The 9,693-nt window shown below is 34.3% G+C and overlaps 1 protein-coding gene across 1 annotated transcript; it reads right to left on the bottom strand.

Moving 5' to 3' along the window:
• Positions 1 to 5,920: 5,920 nt before the first annotated feature.
• On the bottom strand, positions 5,921 to 9,205 carry LOC124358073. Its single transcript, XM_046810369.1, has 2 exons — positions 8,417 to 9,205; positions 5,921 to 7,830 (listed from the first exon to the last, which is right to left on the bottom strand). The coding sequence occupies exons 1-2, from the start codon at positions 8,587 to 8,589 to the stop codon at positions 6,468 to 6,470; spliced, it is 1,536 nt and encodes a 511-aa protein (XP_046666325.1). The 5' UTR covers positions 8,590 to 9,205; the 3' UTR covers positions 5,921 to 6,467.
• Positions 9,206 to 9,693: the final 488 nt, after the last annotated feature.

Here is a 9,693-nt window from a genome sequence, read left to right as displayed (position 1 = left end):
TGATTACATTTTGTACTTAAATTCAAATAATATAACTGATTTGATTACTACTGTTGTGAAAAAAGCTATTTTATACATTCAAGGAAACAACACGTATTAACTGAGCAAACTTTATAATTTCCTATTGAAAAAGGAGAAATATGCAAATACAATACCCACACACACACACACAAACATACATTATTATAGTAATTGATTTTGTATGTATTATATGTCTATTTTTTATCTATGCATAGAAAACCAAACAAAAATTAGACTTATCTCGATAAAATTAAAAAAAATAAGAAGCCTTCCTTTACATATATATGTAATTGACACCCATATGCGCATACACTCGTGCACACATACATTCACATGCACACACATACGCTTACATACACATACAGATACACACATATTTTACAATTAAGTATAACTAAACATAGATTACTGTATAGCTGAAGTTGCTTCACTACTTCAGCCATTATAAACGCAAATTTACATTGGAAGAAAAAGAAAATACTTATTAAATAAAATGATTAATTGTATAATTCAAGCTTTTTTTTTAGAAAAAAAAGAATATGTGAATATATCGTTAGAATAATTAATTAATGTGTATATTATGTTGACATGCATTCTGTACAGTATTTCTGTCCAAATACACTTCATAAAAATAAAATTAACCATTTAGAATTTTATTAAAATATAAATTAGCTGTTAATAATGGAAAACAATTCAGACTTCTGCTGATCTCGATAAAATAAACTAAAATAATATCCTACCTGTGTGCCATATGAATAAATATATTTAACAAACTAAAAACGGTTGACTAAAATTGATATTAATACAATTTGTTAAATTAAAGTAAGGATTTCAAATAACAAGCTGCTAAATACAAAGCGAACAATACAGTGTAATATAAGAATGTTATTTGATGAATGTGATAAAATAATATATCTTAAAATTATGCAGACACGTATTTTATGTTAGTAGTATAAGTGTTACTATTGTACCCAAATAAATAATTAAAATATAACAAAACATTCCTCTGATCGACTTAATTCAATAAACTGTAAGAATACATTAATCAGTGTACCTTATGCCGGAATAGTGTTAGTTCACTTATCAAATTTGTCAAGGTCAGCAAGCGCAGTAACTCGTTCGGTCTCAGCACCCTCAGCCACCTTGACAAGGATCTTCCCGTTGAAGAAACCGGCGAAGCTAATCTTCTTCTCTCGCTGTAGTCTCCGTGCTCGCCCGAGAATTGCCTTGTTATGTGCAGTTAAATGTTCGTTGATGAACACTGGGCTGTTGGTCAGCGCCGGGTCGATGCCAGAAGCGTTCAGGTTCCTCATCCTTCTTGCAGCCGTCAACCATTCTTCCCTGATCTTCCTAGAGACGAACTGCGCGATTATCGGCGGATAGACATGCTTTTTAGAGTACAGGCGCAGCCGGTGGGCAATAGAGAAGTCTTCTCTCTTGAATGGGACATTAATGGCGAGAGCGATCTTTTGTAGGCAATAATATATATCTTCCCCGTGTGTACCTGGTATCCCGATAATCTCTATGTTGGCTGAGCGGGAATGCTGCTCGATGTCTTGCAGCTGAAGGTGTAAATCTCGAACCTCCTCATTTAATTTTCTGTTCGTTTTTTCAAGGTCGTCACATTTTTTTTTTTTTTTTTTTTTTTATTTTTACCAGTTTCAGATTAAGAAACATTCCCAAGTCACTCCCTGTCAAAGTTACGATATAGGGCAAGTATGTAAATGTTTTTGTTGCAGTAATTAAATCAATTAATGCCGGTAAAACGTCCCCAAGTGTTACTACTTGTATTAGTACTGATAAACGTATTGTTGAAGTAAATGAGAACACCGTCATTTCTGTTACGTTGTTTGTTCCGTTCGTACAATGTCAAACCCCTCCAAAACCTCCCCCTCCTCCACCCACTCTCCACCAACCATTCAGCTCAGAACAACTATGTCCAAGTGAGTGGAAATCATTCAGATATACTAAAGTTCATTAAATTTTTACAATAAACTCCGGATTTACAATGAATATTTTTAGGCTGTCATAACATTCCTGATTAAGAAAAAAATTACTAATTTGTTGTAATTATACAATTCTAAACAATGGTATAAATTTAAAGTGTCCGTTCATCTTCCCATTCATGAGTCAGGACCCTCGGCACAGACCACCCGCCCAGTTGAGGACTAAGCCAACCTTTTACAGACGTATTAAACATAAAAATAATATAGAGATTTTATAACAGTAAATGGATAGTTTAATATGAATGTGCGATCCATAAAATAGTTTTTGAGGTTACAAATCGCACAAGATTCCTAAATTAAAAAGTATAATTAAGAACTTAAATTGAGTATGACTATAAATTGAAGTATAAATTAAACAACTTGTAATATTAAATTGTTAACAATCTATTCAGTAGGCACAGAAAATAATTTTTCTACAACTAGATAACAAAAGATGATATTACTGTGTAAAGATATTTAATAAGCTAGAACAAAGTACAGGACTCTTAAACAATGTTTATAATATTAGTTTTTAAAAGTATTTCATGGATAGATGAATACATTTTGTACTTAAATTCCCAAATAATATAACTGCTTTGATTACAACCTGTTTGAAAAAAGCTATTTTATACATTCAAGGAAACAACACGTATTAACTGAGCAAACTTTTATAATTTCCTATTGAAAAAGGAGAAATATGCAAATACAATACCCCCACACACACCACAAACCATACATTTATTATAGTAATTGGGATTTTGGTATGTATATATATGTCTAGTTTTTTATACTATGCATAAAAACCAAACAAAAATTAGACTTATCACGATAAAATTAAAAAAATAAAGAAGCCATCCTTAACAATAAATATTAATTGACACCCATATGCGCATACACTCGTGCACGACATTCATTCACCATGCACACACCATAACGCTTACATACACATCCAGATACACTCACTATTTTACAATTAAGTATAACTACACATAGATTCACTGTATAGCTGAAGTTGCTTCAACTACTTCAGTCCTTATAAACGCACATTTACATTGGAAAAAAAAAAAATACTTATTAAATGAAAATGAATAATTGTTATAATTCAAGCTTTTTTTTAGAAAAAAAAGAATATGATGAATTAATTCTGTTAGAATAATTAATTATTGTGTATATTATGTTTTTGACATGCATTCTGTACAAATATTCTGTCCAAATAACACTATCCTAAAAATAAAATATAACCATTAAGAAATTTTTATTAAAATAAAGAATTAGCAGTAATAATGGAAAACAATTCCAGACTTCTGCTAGATCTCGATAATATAAACTAAAATAATATCCTACTGTGTGCCATATGAATAAATATATTTAACAACCAAAAAACGGTATGACTAAATTGATATTAAATACAATTTGATTAAATTAACGTAAGGATTTCAAATAACAAGCTGCTAAATACAAAGCGAACAATACAGTGTAAATATAAAGAAGTTATTTATGAATGTGATAAAATAGATATATCTTTAAAATTATGCAGACCAACTCGTATTTTATGTAGTAGTATAAGTTTACATTGTACCCAAATAAAATAATTAAAATATAACAAAAACATTCTCCTGATCGACTTAATTCAATTAAACCTGTAAAATACATTAATCATGTACCTTAGCCGTAATAGTGTTATTCACTTATCAAATTGTCAAGGTCAGCAGCGCAGTAAACTCGTTCGGTCTCAGCACCCTCACCACCTTGACAAGATCTTCCCGTTGAAGAAACCGGCAGAGCTAATCTTCTTCTCTCGCTGTATCTCCGGCTCGCTCCCCTCGCCCCGAGAATTGCCTTGTTATGTGCCGTTAAATGTTCGTTTGATGAACACTGGGCTGTTGGTCAGCGCCCGGGTCGATCCAGAACGTTCCAGTTTCCTCATCCTTCCTTGCAGCCGTCAACCATTCTTTCCCCACTTCCTAGAGACGAACTGCGCGATTATCGCGGATAGACAATGCTTTTTAGAGTACACAGGCCGCAGCCGGTGGGCAATAGAAATCTTCTCTCTTAAATGGACATTAATGTCGAGAGCGATCTTTGTAGGCAATAATTATTATATATCTTCCCCTGTTGTACCTGTAATCCCGATAATCTCTATGTTGCTGGAGCGGAATGCTGCTCGATGTCTTGCAGCTGAAGGGTGTAAATCTCGAACCTCCTCCATTTAAATTTTTCTGCTTCGTTTTTCAAGGTCCCCGTCACATCGATCTTCCATCTTCTGTGAGATTCTGATACTCAGTCACACTGCACAGCAAGTTTTTTCAGTTCAGCCGATAAACGGTTAACCAGATTCTAAACAGTTTGATTTTATCATCTGTGTTTTATTAATGTCTTTTTTTTGAGAGACTGAAGGAGATCGACATGTATTCTTTATATCCATCGTTCTTCGATGCTACGAACAGAGGAACAAAGAGCGTTTTCTCAAACACGTTCACACTTCCAAACTTATGATTGCCTTTTCGTGAAATTTTTGCGACGAACCATCCACGCGAACCACGCCGGGTGAAATGAACGTTTTGGCACTCAACGCACATAGCTAGAACGTCCATTACAAGATAAACGCTTTCACACTTGTCACACCTTCCGACATTGTGATAAAAAAGGTTATGAACACAAATATAATGAAAGATAAAATTAGTAGCGACAGGTATAACCGTCAACTAGGCAATCCGAATCGTGAAATCAATAAGACGGGACGTTGTAGATAAGCGGTCCGACTCATCGGCGATTAGATTAGCAACTGGATGGAAACTCCCCGCTGTGAACATCTCATATTTCTCCTTTTGATAACGTTTTGTTTTTGAAGCCTTTGGGGACAGATTTCCTTCCTAATCTCAAAGTTCCTACACAATCAGTGTTTTTTACTTTCAGAAATTTAGCAAGTTCAGGATCATTATAAAATTGTCCCATCAAAGTGTATAACCTTGGTTAAAGCTTTCAACTAAAGCATAAAACGATAGCTTCTGTTTTTTCATCTCTGGAGTAACGAGGGAACAATCCAAACACTGTATCCACTGGCCTCATAATATACAATAAAATCCATGTATAGCCAGTTGATGACTCGCAGAGCTCATAGGTTTTTCACCCCAAACTTTGCAGCCTTTCAGCGAATGTACTGTCTAAATGACAGTCCTGCCCTTTCCATAACAACAACGATTCATCATTGAAATATTTTTGTGAAGGCTGGTAACGTCTTGAAATTTGTTTGTCAAGTGTGAATTACAGTAAAGATTTTTCTGATTTTTTTTTGTTCTTGCCTATGATTCAACTAGTTATCGCTAAAATGCAGAAATTAGGAAAGGAGTTCAAATCTGACTGTCCCACATGACATTATGGTTGAAAAAACCTTGATCTAAAAAGGGATTGTTTAGAGGAAATAGGATCTTATGTAGGTTTTACTACAACACTCATTATCAAGTACACGCATAGCTAAGAGTACATATATTTCATCCCTTGAGCATAGGACCTCCACTTCCATATCAGAAAACCGAGAAAAAATCAATTCCTTTCTAGCTTTCTTGTTCAGCATACTTGTTTGTTTCATTCAAATTAGGTCTATTAGTGTTTTGTTCAAAAAAGAATAAAAAAGTTCTAGAATGCCTGGTTTGTTTCCATTTTAGGGCCACTGTCACATAAAAAACTTGCTCTCATACCATTATAAGTGTTTCATAGTTTTCCCAAATCATGTCTGAATTCGCCATTTGTCTAGGCCTCAGGTCTACTGGCATTTCATCTCCCTCCCCCCAAATTTGCAAAATCCTCTACTTCTTCATTATCTCTAACCCTAACAATATCCTGGAACTCATTAATCAGAATTGGTTTGATCAAATTCCATTTGTGCCACAAATCTAGCACCATCATACTGAATCATCATCACTGTCACTGTCAAGTAGCCTATCGATTTCACTGTTTGTACTAACTCTACTGGGTCCTGCCATTGTATGAGGAATATGTATTATTTCAACACTAAATAAAATTGTATTTGGTAAAATAAATGAGAACTAGGCCTACCATAATGTTAGTATAATAACAAACATTCAAAGTTGCCATTTTAGGTTAGGCTTACTTGCAACTATCACAAAAAACGAAAAAATTACTGGAGAGAACTTGATTTACAGACCATAATATTTACACAGCACAACCACTAAAACGATATTAATATTATTAATACACTTTTAAACACTGACAATATCACAAAACAACATGTAAACATTAGCTCCCTACTTCGCATAAACAAAGAACCGGCTGGACTGGTTCGTCGTCAGTAGCGAGAACAGCTGATTCATTGCGTCATATTCTAGACTCTTTTTACGATGTCAGTTGTTTTTTGAGTAACATATGACTATTGATATCGATAGCTAAACTCATAAGCTTTAAATCAATATCACTTTCGATAGGCCAATATTCGAGTGACCATCAAATAAAACCGAAAATCGTCGATACATCGCTTCGCGTACTAGGTACGGCAAAACGCGTCGAAGGGTTAAAAAATGCAGGCCACCAATCCTTGAAATTTAAAATGTCTTCTGACTCAGGTAGGACCACATAGAACTCATTTTTTAATGAGGCACTTAGGAACATTTCAGCATATTCCTTAACAGTGTACACTCTGTCGCACCTTCTCACTTTTCTTTTAATAACTGAAAAGTCCCTATCGCAGGGCAGAAAAGAATGCCCTCTAATAGGAAAATACTGCTCTACTGTCTTAAACTTTCCTGTGGAGGCCAAGGCATTTGCCAATCTGAGAACTGAGTGGTTTTTATTTTGGCCTCCACATCCGTCAGAAAAAATATGTAAGTGTTCAATCCCTTCTATTAAATGATTTTGAATGTAGCTCAACAGAAATGAACAGACTTCATTTGGGCCTTTACCACCAATTCCCTCATGATACATAAAAAATACTACACTGTTGTCTTTAAGATTATGGACACAGAAAACACTAACAGTGAGTTGTCTGAGATAAAATGTTTCTTGGACTGGGATAGTTGGTAGCTGTAAATTTTGCATATAATCAATACATATGCCACCAATATTTTCATTAGTAGCAGCCTGTTCCTGAACTTCGTTGATTTTATAGTAAAACTTTTTAGCCCTGCGCTTATGGACTATTTTTTCAGCTACATGGACTCTTTTAGCTATATCATTCAAGAATTTACTTTTAATTTTTATCTCAAGAGCCTCACAAGTACAGCAAGTGTCGACCTGTGGACGACCAAAATGCAGAGTAAAATTTTCTTTAAATATTTTAAGATAAAATTTGTACCCAATATCAATATCTGGATTCGCCTGTTTAAACAGTTTATACATCTCAAGAACATTAAGTTTTTCATTCAAGTAGCTATAATCAGTTGTACCATAGTGTGTTATTTTCACAGGAAAGGAAGCGATATGTTCTTTAACTCTATTGACAAAATTAGTTGGTTTTGCATTGCCCGGGACACTTTTGCCTCTCATATCCTGAGGATTTTTACCCTCTGTTAGTAGTTTTGTCAATCTCCTGATGCGGTCACTACTTATTCCATGTATATTAGAGAATGCAAGTTTGCATACCTGCTGCTTCCCAGATGGTGTTGATACTTCGTAAATGAATGTATTTCCTCTATCTGGCTTACGTGATATTTCACTTGATTTCCTCCGCCGTTTCTGTTTAACTTCAGTTGCTGCAATCAAAGATTGTAGATAGTTGTCTTGCTCATTTTTAGACCCCAAACTTCTAAAGGTCTCAAATATCCGTTTCCGTTCTTCATCTGCCACTTTTGTGAAGCACTTCCGCCGACACCTGAAAAAAACAACAAATTATTTCTGGGAATATATTTATTTATTTAAAGTTTTTAAAGAGTTTCTTCAATGTTATAGATTATATTGCATCAATTAGGCCATGTTGCAATTGTTTGTGTGAGTGTGTTTAAAATATTTTTCTTCACTTTAACACATCAAATTTATTGGTTTCATATAAGGATAGAAACTTAGTCTATACCAAAGTGTATTGTGAAAAGGATTTTTTAAAGAAAGTTTTAGTTTATTAGTGTTACTCCAACAGTAATAGGTATGCGTATGGTGCGTTCATGTATGTGTGTGAGTGTGTGTGTGTGTATATATTATATATTAAATTGTGTTTACAGGATAAGAGCTAAAAAAGTAGGCTATCACAAACACAATGATAGAAATTATTGCTATAGCACTATGACAGCTAAGGTAGAAAAACTGACGTAGTCCATAATAGGACAGTAGTAAATAATAAATGTTTTTACTTCTATCTTTTATAATCTACTATTATATGACATTTAAGAGATATGCACATAAAATATGTACAAATATGTAAGCTTAGTACTTGAACGAACATAATAAAAGTGAAAAATACTTACTTGCAATCTTCTCCTGGAGTTATTTCTGGTACTTCTTTTCCAGTCCAACTTATGTATGAGCTTCCTGAAACTCTGGCTTTTTTAATTATTTCGGCCTTGTACTCGGATTTATTGAGAACACCCTTTTTCCTTTTACGTTTCTGAATCTCTAAATTAACATCTAGCTCATTCATTCTGATAATGATTTTAAAATGTTTCAATTTCGATATTAGACGAACAAAGAAAATAGGCTACTCTTTAATATCCCACCATAACCTCAAACCTGGGCTGGAATTGTTAGTGCAATGTAAACAGCTGATCACTGATCAAGGTGTCAGCTGTTGCTGCTGTTCACTTGAGAAACACTATAAGTCACTGACTTATGGTGTTTCTCAAGTGAACTAAAACTTTGTGGCATTATAAAGTTGGTAAAAAAAGTCTGACTTATGTTGTTTCTCAGAGGAACTGTGTATTTATATCTGTTGATTGCAAAAATATAAAAAACTAAATTTAGCTAAAAATTGACTTATGGGGTTTCTCAAATGACCAATTCAATTACTTGTTTGACTACTGACTTAGGCGACTCAGATTTTGAGCCAGAATTCTTTCTGACTAGTCTCATTTGTAATGTTCTTACTTTTCGTTGGAGTATTTCCCTGCTAGCTGCAAGTTTTTTATTTTCACTGACCAAACGTTGGTAGGCAGTTTTTGCTCGATGTCTTTCCCTTTTTGTAGCACTCAAACTTTTATTATGATTTAGCTTTTGCACTGGTGGTGAGCCATCACAATTTTGGCAGCTTGTTACGTCTTGTTGCAAATTTTCATCTGAAGTTTGTTTTTTTTATCTTCTTTCGCTCATACGCTTCTTTTGCTTTTTTCCGCCATTTCTTGCGCAGTTCTCGTTGTTGTCGGTTAGTCATCTGCTTCTGTTTTTCTTTCTTCATTTTGTTCCATTTTGCCTGCTTTTCAGCCTGTAATTTTGCAAGAGTTGGATCCTTCTTGATTTTTTCTCTTCTCAGGCGTTCTGCAACCCTTTTTTTCAATAGAGATTCCTCCCGATCCGCTTTCTTCCTCCCCATTATTTAGCTCTGCAATCAAATATCAGGTGTTTCAAAACTCAGTTCAATAAAAAAGTGTTTTGTTAACACGTAAAACAAAAATGTCTAAAAAGTTTTTACTCGTGCAGCACGGGAACCCATCGCGGATCACTGATGTGCAGGCAGTGAATGGGCCAAGCGGCACAGTGAAAAGCTCACGAAGCGGTACATTTTTAATTGCCTCCAAATAATTATAATAAT

Source organism: Homalodisca vitripennis, chromosome 3 (assembly GCF_021130785.1).
Source record: "Homalodisca vitripennis isolate AUS2020 chromosome 3, UT_GWSS_2.1, whole genome shotgun sequence".
NCBI lineage: Eukaryota > Metazoa > Arthropoda > Insecta > Hemiptera > Cicadellidae > Homalodisca > Homalodisca vitripennis.
The sequence above is the reverse complement of the archived record's forward strand: the minus strand, read 5'-3'. Positions and strand labels throughout refer to the sequence as shown.